The following is a 19,014-nucleotide window of genomic DNA, read 5'->3' on the forward strand; positions in this document are numbered from 1 at the left end:
ACTATGAAATTTCTAAATTTATATTGTATGTATGTATGCTTTCATTGCTTCCTCCCTATGTCTTCTTTTTTCAACATTTCGTCCTTCAACCAGCTCGTTTGTTTTGTTTTTGCTTTAGTGTTTTTGTGTATTTTTTTCTTTGCAAAAAATTGCATTTTTTATAAATTTTAAATTATATTTTTTTTTGGTTTTTTTTTTGTATTTTTTGGCATTTTTATTTTAGTTATTTATTTCACTAGCTGCTTGTAGTTGGTACTAATACTAACGTATTAGCAAAAAATTTTGCGCCTTTTCGGTGATTTTCTTACATAGTCCCGCTACTCTCCGTCACATTCCACCGTGATGGCTTTGATTCTCACTCCCCGACGGCTTGTGCTCACCCGCTGCCGTCGTCACTGTTGCTGCTTCCGCTTTGTTATGCTCACTCTCATCACACTCTTCCAGTTCGGCTAGATTCTCTTGATCGGACTCTTCAAGTGTTACCTGCAGCAGAACGTTATGTGAATTAATACGAGTTTACAGTTAAGGCGGCGATTTGCAGCCACGCAGAGGCGTAGCTATTTCATATGCACTTTGCATGAAGTAATGAGACAATTTTCAATATTTTCCTATTTTCTAGTTTGGTTTTTAAATATTTTGTTTAAATGTTTGTATGTTTGCATATGAAATGCTGCAACTCTGCGCGGCTGTCAATCGCATTTTGTTTCAATGAGTAACGCACTACTGTTTCTATCTGCGGCCATTGTTGTGTTAGTGTGACTACTTGTATATTATTTTTCTACAATTTTTTTCTAGTTATTTGCTCAGCAACTCACTTGAAATCGTATCTTATCGTCGGAGGGTTGATCGTCGGCCGCCGATGGTGGTGGTGATGGTGGTATCATGCTCTGATAATAGTCTCTATTCTCTTCAAGCGTATCAAGTATATCCTGTGCATCGGGATGCACCAGATCGGCCCATGTCTCCCACAATGGATGCACAATATAATCGATAAATCCGACCTGCGATTTTTCGATTGTGGCATTATGACGATCACACATGGGACTAATGTCCATGCCCGATTCACGTTCTTTATCGCCCTGCAAAAAGAACTCCTCCATAAGTAGGCTGACCCAGCGTTTGTACAATGGCAACGGTTTGGTTGGATTACTTAAATCGGCACAATGTACCAGATTTTCGAGCACCTGAGAATGGGAGCGCGCGAAAAAAACATATTAGTAAATGTATGTCTAAACTTTACACTGTCGAATATATACTACATATAATATACATATTTAAGGGTCGTAATACAACTGTTTGTGTATACTTGAAAAAAAACATCAAATGCTTCGATATAATCAAATAAGGAAATAAATAATTTTAACAAATAAATCTGCATACCTAAAGTTGTTAAATAGTAATATTCAGTTACTCTTTGAATTTATATTAGTTGTATCTTACCTGTATGCGATCGGTGTAGTTGTCCAGCAATAGCACACCGGAGCCGGCGACCTTTTTCGTCTCGACCATAGTCTTTAAATCGGCCAGCAAGCTCATGTGTTTTGACATGTCTGTTGAGAGGACAATATCGATAACCATCTTCCTTAATGTTTGGCGTTGTTTCCTAAAACGAATCGACAGCAATATTAGTTTCATATTCATGTGCTTTATATTATTTTGTAAGGAGGAATACCGAGATAAAATTCCACACTTGATTTGAGAAAGGTTTGAAATTATAATAATAGGTATATTATTAAATCATACTTACTTTTGCATATTACAGAATATATCACATCCTTGATTTTGTAATAATTTAAAGGCAACTGCTAAATGATGATTTTCCAAAACAGATTCGTCATTATACATTAAGGCTAATTCGGAGCCTAGAAGAATAAAAATAATATATAATAATATTGTTAAATTGTATGTATTTATAACAAGAAAAAACGATAATTTCGGTTGAACCGAAGCTGTAAAACGTTTCGCAAATAAAAAAATCCTTCCAACAACTTGATTTTGATCGGGCAGCTTTTATGGCAGCTACATGCTGTAGTGACTCGATATCACCGTTTTCGTTAAATAAAGAGATTCTTGGAAAAAACACAACAACTGAGGGACTAGTTCATGTAGCTCGTCAAGCTGATCATTTATATACATATATTTATATAAAAAATAATTTTTCTAGGTGCTGTCTTTATGGCAAACATAATATACTCTGTTCAGAGTATAAAAACGGCGGTCCATTGGGTATTTTCTATTAGTGTTTTTGTTAACTGAGTTTCAGAGTCAAAAAAGTATGCAGTATAGTATGTATATGAGGTCCAAAACCTCGTATCGCATATCGGCCATAAGTGTCTTGGGAAGCAGCGAAGCAGTGGAAAGCAACTTCACTTCTACTGGGTGCCAGGCCACAAAGGCATCGAGGGCAATAAAATAGTCGATGAGATTGCCAAGTATGATATGCGACTCGATGGAAGAGACTGCAGGAACATGATGGGAATATTAACTGGTCACTGTCTGGTTGCGATGCACGCCCGCAGTATGGGGCTGACAGATCGAGCGGATTGTAGGAAATGTCTAGAACAAGGCATCAGGAAAACAATGGAACATCTTTTGTGCACTTGTCGCGCATTGGCAAGACTACATTGTATGCGTCTGGTGTGCCTACGTTATGATACACTGGACTGCGTCAACTTAGCTGAACTTAGAAACTGAACTGCTTCTGGTATCGGAGAGTACCAAACTGGTCTATGCGTGGCTTATGGGTATATCAGATTAACCTAACCTATAGGAGGTTTAAATAACTGTATAACTTTATGATAAGGTCGGCAGCATTGTTAACGTTTCCAGACTATTAAGGTAGCTCTTAGTTAAGAAAGATTATGTTAGAAAAGGTATCCAATTCCTTTCAAGAAAGCTCACTTTCAACATAGAAGAAAAAGATCTTCGAGAAGTCTATGTATCCATAAAGTTTCTGCATTATGGATTATATAGTAAATCTTTTACTAGATACTGAGATCGAAATAGATACATAATAAAATGATTTTGGAAAAATTACTGTCTTAGACTACCGAGGAACTTGAAGTTAGGAACCAAAAACAGTCGTTATAACTTTAGAAAACTAAGGTAATAATTGACAGCCATTGCTGGAACTATATAGCATACAAAAATAATATTACCTTGCTATGCTTTAACTCATCCTAACTAAATGATTGGAATAACTGCGGTCTTACCCTCCACACTTATACATAGTAATAATATATGATCATACTACCGTGTTAAACTTACTTGAATTAACTAAAAATTGATTCGTTAAACCGGGATGATCTACATCGTGTATACAAGCAGCAAACAATGCTCCGCCCACTTCCAACGATGTGAATACGCCCTCCAGCGCCGGTGTATTGAGCAGTACATTTGTACTTTGTGTCACATCAGCCGCATGCAGTGAATTGTGAAACGGATTGTCTTTAACATAATGATCCTCCAGAGTAGTCATAAAATTAATAAAAGTTTTCGGTGGTATCATAAGACTGGTCAGTAGTTCTCTACTCTGTAAAGGCATAAAAAAAAATAAACAAACAGTATAAATATTTATTTTTTATATTTTTTTTCTTAGTAAAAAACTTAAGATACCTGAAATATGGTGTATGCCACACAGGTGAGTGGACGATTGGCGCTCAGATCGCCAATTTTGAAAATGTCAATGCCCCAGGTGTCGACGTCGCCGAGCAGTGTGCCGAGCGCATTCTCGTGCACCGTTTCCACGCCGAATGTGGGCAGACGTTCGCCGGTGAAAGAGTTCGTATGGGAGAGTGGTCGTTTCACGCCCGATATCTGTGACATTGGCGGACCACGTGGCGAACGGGAGCGCTGATGCTGTGTAAGCATATTGTGTTGGTCGGGGTTGTCGTCGCCGCGCATCGATGGCAGGTCCAATTCTTGTTGCTTGTCTGTAATGAAAATTCGAATTTTTAAATTAGTTTTATTACACTTTATAACAAATACCATAGCTATATTGAAGTAGTGTTTAAAAACGTTTTTAGAACAAAAATATTCGTTTATCGGTTAACATTCCTGTTAAAATACCAGTTACGTTTCGGTTAGGTCGAGTCGGTTTTCTTATTTTCCGCATCTGTAAGCTCATGTAAGTATAAATATGTCAAATTTCATGCATAAAATTCACTTCATTCGTACATTTTGCTTTCGCTGCGCATAATTCTTTCAATTCTCGGAAAATTTCACTTCATAAAAAATGTATAGGTACATACATATATCTTCATTGTTATGTAAATCCATACCCACTTGAAAATGTATAGTTGTGTATGTGTGTGTGTTTCATATTGGATGTGATTTTTCTTCTCGTTACACAGCTATTTACAGTAAACATTTTTATATATTTTCTTTAGCATGCTTGCTTTTGACGGTTGAAAGATTTCTTATTGACGTTTGAATTTTGTGTAAAAATGCTTGAGATTATTTAACATATTTTAAAATGCAAATAATATTTCCTGAAGGCTTTAGCCACTCACTTATTTATATGTATATGTACATGTAATTTAATGTATGTAAGCTTGGCGGGGGTGTGAATAAGCTATAAAGCAGAGGAAGCAATATGAATTTCGTGGTAGGTGCTCAGAGTTGAGAGGAAATTGCATTAAAATCTATCAAATTTCACTTCACCACCAACGGCGGTTTTCCCAAGAAGAATCGATACTGGCTGCCGCTATAAATCGTAATTATGTTTTTCTTGGAAGATTTAAGCTTGAGGTTCACACAAAGACATGCTAAATTCACATGGTGTGAAGCAAAGTAATGTCACACGTTTTATTTTGTGACAGATGAAAGCATTTTCCGCAAAATTTGGTGGTATGCTGGCGAGTTGATAGTGCTTGTACGCTTATGTTATGAAGAATCAAGTTGATTTATTGTACATCTCTAAGTTATAAAGTTCCGTCTTGGTATGACTTTTTCGCAAGATCTTCGGCAAATCCTTTAAAATTCTGTTGCAACTTTCTAGGATCAAAAATGAGAAATACAAGGGGCATTAGAATCGATGGAATGTGCTCAAAAGCTATCTCTTTGACCGTACTCGTTTCCTCCACATACACATTTACATGTTTGAATAATTACCGCAACAGCCACAAATGTTAACAATATATAATTATATATACACATACATATACTACATCAAGAGTTGCACATAGTACTAAGGAGACGCAAATTTCCAACCAATACGCTGGTGTCGATGAGAGCTCAAATAATGAGTTCATTCAGCTGCCACAAATGGTGTTTCCAAACGCACATTTATATTTGCGTACATATGTACATATATACAAAATGTGAATTATATGTATGTGTGTGTAAGCAAGCGATGCTGCAAATATGCTTTGATGTGACTATATGCATATTTGTTGAGTTAAGTGAAATATGCCAACATATTAGAGGCACTTATGCATGTAAATGAAATTTGCCTCAAAGCACAAGCAATACAAATGCATATGCACATACATACATATGCATGTTTATATCTACATACATATATTATACGAACGTCTTCAAGTATGTCTATTAAATTTTTTTATATGTATTTGATAAGTATATAATATGTTTACGTATAAACATTTGTCCCGAAGGGAATTGTCGGATTTGCTAAAAAGCAAACTAAGCGCTTGTTTTGAGCGAAAATATTGAAAATACAGACCGCTGAGTGAAATCTGCTAGGCAGTTGAAAGTTATGGGACTCATTTGACCTCTGGCGCAGAAAATTGGTAGCTTGACAAATTGGCAAAGCGAGACTTTAAGCAGTTGCTGGTGGGATAAGTAAGTATACACGTGCGCCTATGTGTAAACTTGTGCGTCTTGTGAGAGCGTAAAAGAGTCATTAGGGGATAGGAATATATGAGTCCCAAATATATCTTTTGTTTATTAATTTTGGTATTTTATTCAGCTAAATTGTTTAAATGGCTCATTTATTGTGAATTTGGTTTAGATCTTAGCCATTTTTAGTGATTTCCAAAGTAGATTTACCATAATAAAGAAAATATTAATAAATTAAATAAATATAATAAATTCATCTTGTCAAATAATAATAATAGTAATAATAAAAGTTTTTCATACAAGAACTTAATTTTGATGATTTAGTTTGTATGGCTCTTATATGCTTAGCGGTCCAATATATAAACAGCCACACGAATAAACCGCATGGCTCAGCCTGTCATCCTGATCATTTATAAATATTTTTTTAAAGCCTCCGATGCATAATTTTGGGTGTTACGAACTTCGTGGTAAACTTAATATATCCAGTCAGGCTATAAAAAGGCTATATACATAAAAAAGGTGTTGTTATTGGCTGATTTGGTTGATTTCTTTAACATGAACAAAAACAAACACCTTTAAAGATTTGATTATTTATCGAAAAACTTTGCTCTTAAGCTTTAATTTTGTAGTGATCTCATTCCTTAGCACTACGAAATTGGTTCACTTAGTTCAAATATATTGGCGTGTGCACTCGCTGTTCCACTTGATCGCGCTTTCCATTTTGCATAATAGAATTTTCCATGCAGCAACAGTTTTTCGCTGTCATTAGCTTCAGCGCATTTTAAACACCTGCTACAATAATTTGCCACCTTCTTTTATTATTTATTTATTCACGTCTCTTATTCATCGAGCAACTTGATGTTCGAGCATTGTTGTGGTTCTGGTCGGCGCGAGTTTCAGGCTAATTACAGTTGGCGTGTGACTTCAAAACTTTTTAATAACCGAATTTTAACCTTTTACGGCTTAATATTATTCTCTCTACTTTGTGCTTTGTTGTGAGACAGTTGCAAGTTATATATTTTTTCTCACTACTGCTGTTATGCTGACACCATTTCGGAAACTCATTGTTACACTAATCTTATTTTATGTAGACAACACTATTTGCTTAATGAAAATTGTGTTTTCTTCTAAGTTGCCTCTTCACATACGTTTTTGGTTGCATGCTTTTAGACATGTTATGTGTAAATCTGTAGCGGTATAAGTGAACTAACTTAGTACACCGTCAATTTCCAAGATATTTAGTCAGACACCTCTATCTAAATTTACTACTTTACTTGTATTGCTTTAATAGCTCCGTACAAGTTTTAAGTTAAGTTTCTAGTACGTTAGTGTTTGACCTTGTAAAGGAAAGTAAGGCTCAGCTAGATTATACACATACTGTATTATTTATAATATTATAAATCTTTGTAAGCGATATTTTACTAAATGATTTTTCCCCATGTTGATTTTTTTATATTTGCGTCGAAAGGTAGGCAATATTTTAGTATAAATTTTGTTTTATATTAAATGTGAAACGATGAGGCGAGAAACTCACAACTTCACTCGTTATAATGTGAGAAGCGGTGCTATGGAAAGAATTTTGTAAAACTAGAGGTTATGAAAAACTGTTTGTAATATTTATACTATCATAGAGGAAATATATGAAATATCATATCAATTAATATCTAGACTAAATAAAATGTTTCCAGTGTGATTTAAATTTAGTTGAGAGAAAAAGATAAGCCTCTAACATCGCTTAGTTTTTGTTTCAACTTCCAAACAATTGTATCACTAACCTATTGAAAACCCTCATAACTAAACATTTTTATTAAGCCCTTGAAAACAATTACATCCGTCACATTAAAAAAATGTATCATTCCAGATTACCAGATTGCAGCGAAGTCGCACACCAATAGCGGTAACATTGATATGATCAAGTTCACTTCAAGAACTCGAGACTGAAGTAAACTTTATTTACTAGTGTATAGTGTTCAAAGAGGCTTTTGAGTTTAGCATAGATTTTGGTGGAAAAACTAAAAATTTTTTGGAAATGCATCACCGCCTTCTTACGTATATTGAAAACCAAAGAAATTATTTTAAAAATTTAAATTGTTTTCTTATCATATTTAAAGAAAAAAAGCAAATATTTAGCTTCTAGGCGATAAAAACCTATTTTTGCATTTAGAATTGTCGAATATTTTCGCCACGTAAAATATATACCAAGTAGCGAGGAATGAAGGGGCTGATCTCGTCCGCTCCGCAACATGACAACAACTTCAAGGTATACACCATGCCATGTTGCTAATGGATGGTTGCAAAACTAAAAGGTTTAAATAAATGAAAATTGTAAGCTCAAGAAGCACTTGTATTGCAAGTTCTAGCTTCTTATGCGCATTTCGAATTGCCAGTTCTGCTAGTGCTGCGACATGGAGCTTGAAACTCTAGAAAACCTTCGAATGGACTGCAGTATGTAGGAGCAGGATAAAGGCTCATGGATACATGTTTACAAATATGAAATATGATAGTAATGAAATACAGAACATTGTATATCTAATATAATTCCAAGCAGGAAAAATAGAGATATCTAAATTCAAGGGAAAGGAGAGTCAAAAACTCTCACGATTTATAGTTTTTTGGAAAAATCTATTGAAAAAATTAACTTCGGAAGTAAATTATTATTATAAAGTGATTTATTGCCTGTTTTGGTATATAATTTGGTATAGCCGTATCTTATGTGAATTATTTCATGAGATGTCCACCATGAAGTTGGTAATAAGAGATATTGATAAGAGCAATATATTCGGGATGAGTTGATTGATTGAAATATATGAAATGAGTTTTCTCAATTTTTCAGAGTTGCGACATTTCGAGATATTATATAAGTGATCGAAGCTGTTTTTCAAGGTTGCTTAGCTGCTGATAAAATATATTATGTAATTATAAATTTACTCGATTATTGCCAACAAAACTAAGTGATTTTCAAACAACTCTCGCTAATGCTTTTCACTCAATACAACGTAAACAAAGCCAAGCTTATGACATTGTTCATAGATAATAAAAAAACCTGATTAAAAAAAAAAATTCATATTCTTACTTCCGCGCCACGCATCTGCTTCATAATCTAATTTAAAGCATTTGTGCTTTCAATGCAATAGCTTTCAACTTTCTTCCTCCACATCAATTTGTGTTCACTCCCTGCATATTTCTGGGCTTATTAAATTCTCGTTGATGCACCAATTCCGCAGACTTTGTTTGCTAAAAGACCGCTGCTGTAGCGAAATATTATGTAACCACTTTATTTTTCCTACTTTTCTACGCATTCACAAAATGGAAAATTTGAAATTCTGCGCGAAATTGGTTTGCGCGCCTGAGTGTATGCAACGGCAGAGTAAGAGTTAAACTTAAAACGTTTCACATACATTGTTGTTGCACGTAGCAAATACCGACAATGGCGGGCGGGCGTACAAATTCGGCCAAATGCCACAGTTAGCGACTGTGATAGTCGTATACACTCCTTTTTTGTGTATATACATTAGGGTGGCTGAAAAAAATTTTTTTTTTGCTTTGCAAACTGAAAAATTGATTTATACCCCTAAGAAAGGCTCATCAAGTATTAGATTTTAGTTGTAACGGGTGGGTTCACCGCCTAACGCTTTTCTAATTTTTTCTTAATATCAATTAGAAAAATTTACTTCTAACATGCAACTTTTTTTGACGCACCCTTATACACATATACCATATATGAGTATGTCTAGCAATTCACTCAAGTGCCCGCGTACCTAGTGGCTAACCTAAGCTGTGTATTTAGTTTAGTTAGTCAAATCGTCAAATGTGCGCTTGAACGCTCGCCGACTTCGTGTGCAGATTGCTTTACACGCCAAGTGGCGATTTTTCGCGTTCCCTTTGAGTGTGTGTATTTGTGTGTGTGAGTTGTACGTCTGCCGACTGGTACTTAATTTAAATTTTAAATTAAAAATAACTCATGGTGCGCAGAAAATCTAACTCGTTATGAAATACGAAAAATAGAAACAAGGAAAATGCATAAAATTGGATCTCTCGCAAAAGCATCAAGTGAGATTTTATTACACTTTTATTGCCATTTCTACTTTGGCTCACGGTGTGCCGGCGTTGATTGAGTAACTAAGCTGGCGACGTCAATTCGTGAGTGGCAGGCCGTTCGCTGGCTATGGCTTTCGTTTTGAATGCCCGTATAGTTGTGATTAAAATTCTTACTTTGAGAATGCAAGAAATTATGAATTGCGTCGCAAAACGACAAACACCATGGCAGTGATCCTGCTTTTGAGCAATTGTGGGCATGACAGCTGATTTGTGCGCGCAATTTACAATTTCGTATATTTAGTCAATTTTACACGAATGCAACTTATATAATATAGGATTTGAAAGTGTTGCCAAGTAAGCGGCAAGGTGGGGTGGCAGCAAGTTCTATATATTCGCGTTGTTTTAATATTTGTAAAGTAGGAGTAATAAATTTATCGAAATTCCTGCGACCATCATTGATGGTTCAATAAATTTATTGTGAAAATTTGAGGACTATTGGAAATCAATATAATTTGTATTATAGAGACATTAAAAGGGGTAAAAATAATTCTTTGGTGATTTAAATGGATTTATTATCGTCAAAAACCTCTTAATTTAAAAAAAAAATTTAAAATAATCTCTAAGGGGGTATATAGCTTTAAAATTTTGAAAAAATGAAAAAATTCTTTTTCGCTCTAATCAATAGAAAAACTATTCAAAAAATATAGTCCCGAAGTTTCATTGGTTTACTCCGAATATTTTCAAAGAAATATGCCCTAGAATCAATGCACTTCATGCTGCGGTCTATAAAATCGAAGAACTTCGAAGCTCGTTTTCACGGTTTTTCATTCGGCCGTCAAAATTGCGAATTATTTAACCGATTTACTTGAGCTTAGGCGCATTTTATAGACAGTTAGTGCCACTTTTTCAGACTCAAAAGTTGTTTTGCTCAAATGAGTGAAATTGAAATAAAAGTTTTTTTGAAAATCACGAAGTCGAATACATTGAGCCGATATATAAAAGCTGGAGCATCGTTACAATATATGCCTTACTTTGGATAAGATTATTTTGAAGAATAGAGCCATATTTCAATAAAAAAGAAACGTTAATTCAACTTTAGGTGAAAGAATTTTCAGTACAGACTTTTTCCCGGATTCACGGGGGTTTTGAATGTCAAAGCCACGGTATCCAACAAAATCGCTTTAAGACGAAATACTTTTCAACAATGGCGGATCTAAGGGGGGTTTTGACTGTTGAAGCCCACCCTACCCTAAAAAAATGAAGAGTTTATTAAAAATCCAGAAGCATTCTCAAAGGAATATCAATAATAAAAATATTTTGGCATTTTTTTCTCCTAGAAAGAAATTCTGTATCCTCCATTACTTATCCGCTTGTGTATTATTTCATTATTTCTATTTGAAAATGTTTCGGAAAGTTCAGGAATTTTAAAAATTATATATATATTATTTTCATTTTCACAAAATTCTGGTAAGTAACACCATTTAATCCAAACGGTCTGTATATTGTCATACGATAATAGTTAGAAGTCACAGCTCGTGAGAGCATTTCGCGACTAACTAGAAGGGTGATTTTTCACGAATTAAAAAAATATATTTATACATATATCTTCAAATAAAATTCAAAACAACGTATCATCAAATGAAAATCGAAAATCCATGGCCCTATAATAACCCATATATAACCATTTTATAATCAAAACTAAAATTTGGTTCAATATGAATGATTGATAACCAATTTAAAACGACTTTATTACCAAAATTGAAATTTTGTTTTTCGTTCGCCTGTAAACTTATGAAAAGTGATGTTATGTTATTTTGCATTTCAGGTGACGATATGTAATATTATTACACAGAAATTTAGATATTGGTTAGTTGCTTCGAAATAGGCCTCAGTTCCGGCGGATGTCTTTTTCACGAACATTTTTTTACGATCGGAGGACAGGAATAAGTCATGGGAACCAGATTTTGAGTTACCACATATATGCAGAAGCAATCCGAGGTCCAGTTGATGTAACTTTTCTAATATCTTCACTTACTTGCAATAAGTTTAATGTGCCCACTATGAGCTCTGTCCAAAACTCAAATGCCCTTTCGTCACTCAAAATGCTCTATATATCCGATAGCTAGTACGTGAATTTTGGAAGCAGCTCCATTCATTCTACTTAATATTCAATGGCTCCCTATCATAGCAATGTTTAAGGCAACAGTAAAGCGACTTTTTATTGGTGTTGACTATTGATGTTTGTATGGTACCTACATACTGATTTAACTTTAGCAAATATGCTATAAGTTAATTTGATCTTAGATATAAGGATCATGGGTTATTTATTGTCTCTATATTATTATATTTGTTTGAAATAATTAAAGCCTAGTTCAAATAAACCATCTTCTCACTTCAAAATATCAAAGAGCGTATTGCTTAGTGATTCCAAAAATATACACAACTTTGAGTACTTACACACATATTTGTATATACACATAGTATATACACATAGTATATATATATTTATATACTTTATATCTATTTATGCTTATCTAAATCCTATGCAACGCTCCAATTTATCTTTGTAGAAAACTCAGTATATTTGAAAGTGCTAAAAAGCTGGGGGCACAACTTCATTCAGGTACATCTGTATACACGTATCGGCACATCCGTGAACCAAACAGCTTAAGCCTTTTGGCACTAATTTCGACATACAGTAATCAAACTCTAAGTTTTTACGGTTATTTCGTGTTGGCAGCGCACAGAATTTTATTTGAGGAACAAGCTACGGTTTTATTGCCTCAAAGGTTTTCATTTCGTTTTTATGTGCGTGAGTTTAGGTTATTTTACAATTTTCTAAACAAATATTTTTGCTCAGCAAACTTTAATAATGYAAGTGTGTATGTATGTATGTATGTATATACGTCAGGAAAATATTTTTAGGAATATTTGTAGAGTTATTAAGGCCTTTTTATTACTCACCCAAAAATGTGGAACAAATATACTCCGATATTTGATTGCCAGATCTGCTCGACTCGCTGAAGTGTGATAATTCTTTATTGAGCATACGCTTGAACTGCACGTAGAAAATACAGAGAGAGAGAATGAGAGAGTAAGTCAGACAATTATTGATTAGAGGAGTTGGTATATTTAGCAGGAGATGGTGCAGGATATATTTTATATAATACTAACTTAAGATGATGATATATATATTTCTTATTTTATAAGCATCATTAGTAACAATTTAATGAAATAATAACTTATTGGGTCAGTTCGACTAACTGCTGCTATTAAAAATGCATTTTTTTTTGAAATTTTTTCAATATATTTGATGCTTTCTGGTATCAAAATTAAACTACTTCAAAAATATATATACATATATTCGGGTGATCCACATCTGTTTTATAATTGGCTTCTCTCAAGTAGAAATATGAAAAAAATTCGCACATAACTTAATTCAAAGCGGTCGCTGATTTTATTTTGGTTTAGCATTTAATTAATAAATTTTTTTATTACTCTGCATTTTATTGAATCACCTTAATCTATGTACATGTAAAGCAAACGAGTGTGGAAAAAAGATATTTAATATGTTTCTATAGGATTATAGTATCAAAAAGGTTTATATAAATTAGTTTATTTAGAGAGCACGTGAATTAGAATTTCGCTTTCCATTCTATTAGGGGCCATACTGTTTATCTCGCCTAATGATTTATAGCTAATTTCTAGAGAATTTTCATTGAGTATGATCACTTAGATCTGATAATATTAAATATTTATTTCGTGCATTGCAATGAAAATTAAAAAAGGATTTATTTGATTCCTGGAACTGAAGGAATGGCGGAGAAGTACAAAAGAAGGGGTTCAATGAGTTATTTGCCCAAAGAAACTGAAAATTTCAAAAAAAAATTGAGAAAATACGAGCATTATGTGAACTAGTGAGTGTCAAAAAAATGATTTTTTGCTCTGCATACTATATTGCTAAATAATTTTTAATTAAATGAAATCGATTCATATTTTCATACAAGGACTTGAGTTTGATCGGTCAGTTTATATAGCAGCCTTCTGAAGATTGTAGAGATGCTATGCGAAATTTCCTGATAATAGCTTGTATAAAAAATTTTCCTTACAGGGATTAGACTGAGACATTTTCACATGACATTTTCAGATACATTGAGGTTATGATGGAACGAATATGATTTCTAATAAAGTGTACTTATTTCAAGATAAAAATATTTTTATGGGCAGCCATAATTTTGTCAAATTTTGACTAGTAATGATAGAAGATCTTATTCATCTGTAGTAATTTTAAGTTCTTATTGTTTTTGAAATTTAAATTGTTTTTGCACAGAAAACACTTTTTCATTGCCAAACACGTTTTTTGAGATCCTCGAGAATCCAGCGAATTTAACTGGAGGACTTTATTTTTTCGTAATAATTTTCCTACCCACAGTTCTTATTTCATGAAAATAAACATTGTACAAATCAAAGAATAAATTATCTTGAGATTACATCTGATGTTGTGCGCATTAAAGTAACTTAAGGTATTTTCAAACTCGCCTACATTAACACAAATGAAATAAAGTAACTGAATATATATTTTTCCACTTAAAATGCTGCGAACTCACCTTGAGCGATGCCATGTCCGACACACTGCGATGTGTCTGTATGGTCTCCAGTTGGTCCAAACACCAGTCCAACTCCTCGATGGTGTCTGTGGCCAAACGTGTGTAGGATTCATCGCCTTGGACCAATTGAACGCCGGCTGTGGATGTACGTCCCACGCTGGACGATTGTGTTGGGCGCCTGGATCTTTTCGCATTAATTATTTGTTCCAAAAGACAAGAGACACACACACAAATACACATACAAACACACAAGCCGAGACACAAGCGTAGAAAGCACACGAGAGCGCATACAAAATTTTTCGCATGAAAAAGTTATGACAAAAAGAGCAGAATAAAAGAACGAAAACAAGGCGATAAAATAAACGAACGGACAAAGCAAGCAAAATAGTAAAAAATTATAATAAACACAACAATAACATTGCAAGCGCAGCAGCGACAACAACAACAATAACGACAATATAACAATAAACACAAATGAGTTGAAAGGAGCAGCAAATGGACAGCGAGTCAAACGGTACGCAGGACGAAAATGCAAAAGGTGTGAAAAAAATTTGTTGTTTTTGTTTTTGCCAAAGTGACAATGGCGGTATTTACAATTAGTTAGTTGGAGTAAAGTTCGTTAATTGTTTATATTTTTTTTTTAGAAAATTGATTTTTTTTAATTTAAGGTTTATTGTTGTTGTTGCAGTTGGTTATTTGTTATTTGTCGTTAATCCATAATTTTTTGGAAATATGATTTTTTCACAATTTTAATTTTGTTCGACCGTTACAAATAATTCAATAAAAATAATAATACTCATATTGAAATATATGATTTTCGAAAACGTGTACATGTTTATGTTTGTATGTGTAGAGCGAAAATACATATTTTTGGTTGACATCAAAATGCGGGAAGGACCAAACAGGAAGAGAAAGAGAAAAAGACAGAGAGAAAAAATACGTATATCAAAAAAACAAAGTAAACACTTGTTGTTTTTTTACTTTGGTGAACAACAATAATATTGGTTTAAAATTTAATTTATAAATATATATTTATTAAAATAGTTTTTATAAAAAGGGGTGTTTATATTAGTGACAATTATTTAATGTGTTTTCATAATTGGAATATACAATTAAGATAACGGTTTTTTTTTAGAGGTTTGTGTTTGAAGTTACGGCCATCCATACAAAGTGGGTAACATTTAAAAGAAATTTATTGCGGATATGAAAAATTTTTGAAAAAATTTAAAGTGGGATTTACACATAATATTTATCTTGGGACAAGTGTTGAATTTAAGCTGCAAAAGCTATGCGATGTTTTTGTGACAGTGGAGCGAAATGCGTTAGGTTGAAGCAAAAAAAAAAAAAAAAAGATTTTGGAATTTTGAGTCTTTAAGTTTTCAGAAGATTAAGAAAACCCGTTAATTTTGGTTGCACCGAAGCTATGATACTCTTCAAAAATACAAAAGATGCCATAGCTGTATGCTATAGTTATCCGATCTAAAAAATTTCTCAGAATTTTTTTTTATTCATTTAGATATTAATCCATGCCAAATTTTATAAAGATATCTCGCCAAATAAAAATTTACCATACAAGTGTTTCTAGGTGACCCTTCAGTTTATATGGCAGCTACATGTTACAGCGGCTCGATCTAAACAATTTCTTCGGATATTACATAATTGCCTCAGATAATAATCCAAGCTAAATTTCGTAAAGATATCCCATCAAATGAAAAAGTTTTGCATACAAGTGTTTCTAGTCGATCGGTCAGTTTGTATGGCATCTACATGCTATAGTAGTCTGATATCGTCAATTCCGACAAATGAACGAATTCCTGGCAAGGGAAGAACGCATGCAAAATTTCAGAGCGATATCTAAGAAGCGTCTCGTATATACAGACTGACGCTCAAACGGTCATTACTAAGTCGACTCAGCTCGTTACGTTGATCATTTAGAAACCTATTTTATTTCTAAAACAATATACTATTTTCCAAAATAATACATAAAATTAAACATTTAGAACACTTCTACCCAATTTATTGCTCCACTGCCACAAACACTTAAATTTCTCCCTAAATTCACTATTTACCAAATAACTGTTTCGATTTAACTGTTTTCTGCATACATTTCAAATAAATTCATTTAGAGCAACTGTCCGAGATTTATGACACATTTCAACATAGTTTAACTGGGGCTACGTTGCTACATACAACATTCTCTGTTAAGTTAAAAAATATTTTAATATATGCATTGTGAAAATATTCAAATCAGTTATTAGCATTATTATTTGGATGAACAAACACGAGGGGTTAGTAGAAAAAACTTTAATAAATTTTAGAAAAATTCTCTTTAAAAAACATTGATGCACTCAAATAGTAGAATAATAACAAATGGGTAAAATTTTGTGTGTGTGTGTGTGCTTTTTGTATGCTTTTAGGCGCACGCATACTTACTTGTTGGATGCTTGTACATTTGTCAGACTTAAGAGATTGTTGCGCACCGAACGTAAGCTGGCCAAAATTTGGGCAAATGGTGTCACAATAAGATCCTCACCATGACTGTAAATAAGGAGAAAAACAAAGTGTGTTAAAATTGAAGGAAAGGCAGGAGACTGGAATATAAAAAATAATATTATAATAGCTAATGGCAATATCGATGCTTACCATTTGATATATACAAAATTAACTACATACAAACATATTTAATTTACATATTTTTACAAAGCAGAAATGTTTGCTCAAGCTGCGCTAGCAATGGCATTAAGTTAACATAAATGTTCAAATTGCTAATGTAGGTTTCTAAACTAAATAAAGGTTTGAAGCGGAATATATATTTAAAGAAACTATTAATTTTTATAAATATTTCTACGTTACATTTTTTTACGATCTACGAAACCAATGTAGATTTTCAATCGTTTTCAAAGTATATTGAACTTATTTACCACATATACATTATTACATACATATACAAATTTTTTCATATTTATAAGCAGAAACATAAAAAATAAAATGTTCTCTGAAAACATATAAAGCAAAGCTCTTAAAAATCATTCAAAACTCTTAAAATGTTTACGCCACTATTTTTATACGCTCATATATAAGTATAAAATACAGTATATGCATATATATAAATTTATATTTGGATAGTAGGAAAAATAGCTATAAGCAAAAAATATTTTATATTAAGCGCTAATTTAACAATCATATATTCGAGTTGTAAATAATGTGAGCATATATATATGGACGTATATGTTTTTCCATAATTAATATTCTAAAACCCATGCATATATAATATATTAACACATACATATATTGTTTTTTGGTACTTTAAAGTTAACATTCATACTAAATATAGCTTTTTAATTATTTCATTTTCTTCACCTCATATATTAATGATTTATGTATAACATAGGTATATATTAGGGTGTTCGTTATTTCACGAGATTATTTTTTGGTGTTTGTTAACATCACTTGAAGTTTAAGTATTTGCCTTAAAAGAAATTATAACATGTAAACAAGCACTTTATTTTCAATGTAACACGGTACACCATGTCGTATGAGCAACACAACATTTATGAGGCACTTAGATTAGATAAGATTGATAGATGAGGAATGTACCGCGTACTTAGGTCAGTTGTGCCCTTATAAGGCACTTACATGAATGCTTGATCTATTGATGTCTAACGTAGAGCATAGCATTTAAAGGTGTACTGTTAGGGAAAAAAACGAATAAGAAAGTTTTTGGAGATCATAAAATTTTGCATTAGAGTATTTTATATTATAAAACATCTCTTGTGCATTTGTCCCGCATTGGAAAAACTACGCTGTAAGCACCTGGGGCCCCACGGTATGATCTTTTCTAAGAGGTATCGATAGTGAGTCTTTTGAAATTTGCGTCAAGCGTTTGACTACTTCTTAAGGACCTAGTAACTAAAGTGGGAAAGGACCAAAACTGGTCTATGCGTGCCTCATTTGCCGAAGAAACTAACTCCACTTAGCTCATAAGATACTGAATTCTTTGTATACTAACTTATTTATACATTTATATGACAGCAATTTTTGGTCTAATATTTATTGGCCTTTGGAAGTAATTTAATAGATAGATATTTGGCATTAAGTTTTCCGCCAATTATAGTAATGGCAATAATCAAAAATAAATTTTGAAAAATTATATATTAATTGATTTAGATTATGGTTCCAAGAACTGACAATTTCAAGAAAATCCGGTGGGCTTACTGTTGAAAAAAAACCCTACTTCTCGATTTTGAACCAGGAAAATATATAAAACGGTAAGAAGATGAAGCTTTCGGAACAAAATATTTCTTTCAAATTATTCAACACTGTGTCGTATTATTTTCACTTAGATATTCCTTATGTATAAAAATTTCTTTATTGTTATTAAGCGGCACACCTCGAGTGACAGTTTAAAAAAACGTCGATTTTTGGGAATATAAAAATATTGTACCCATTCCTATTAAATTTTCGAAGTATGTATATTTTGTACGTGTTTCAATAATATACAGTGGAGTTCAAAAAACTAAATAAATTTTTGATTAAAAATAAATATTTTTAATTAGAAAAATAAAATTTT

General features: G+C 32.9%; 1 protein-coding gene across 1 annotated transcript in view; it reads right to left on the minus strand.

Moving 5' to 3' along the window:
• Nucleotides 1–256: 256 nt before the first annotated feature.
• LOC108974937 (cAMP-specific 3',5'-cyclic phosphodiesterase-like) overlaps nucleotides 257–19,014 on the minus strand; it is a gene marked incomplete in the record, with an annotated part of 163,394 nt that continues 144,636 nt past the window's right edge. Inside the window, 9 exon segments of the mRNA XM_018943064.1 lie at nucleotides 257–483; nucleotides 816–1,184; nucleotides 1,441–1,603; nucleotides 1,748–1,862; nucleotides 3,268–3,532; nucleotides 3,616–3,932; nucleotides 12,802–12,895; nucleotides 14,445–14,622; nucleotides 16,878–16,982. Of these exon segments, the coding sequence (XP_018798609.1) occupies nucleotides 328–483; nucleotides 816–1,184; nucleotides 1,441–1,603; nucleotides 1,748–1,862; nucleotides 3,268–3,532; nucleotides 3,616–3,932; nucleotides 12,802–12,895; nucleotides 14,445–14,622; nucleotides 16,878–16,982 (1,762 nt within the window).

The sequence above is a fragment of the Bactrocera latifrons genome, unplaced genomic scaffold, assembly GCF_001853355.1.
Source record: "Bactrocera latifrons isolate USDA-ARS-PBARC rearing strain unplaced genomic scaffold, ASM185335v1 scaffold_6, whole genome shotgun sequence".
NCBI classification, from domain to species: Eukaryota; Metazoa; Arthropoda; class Insecta; order Diptera; family Tephritidae; genus Bactrocera; species Bactrocera latifrons.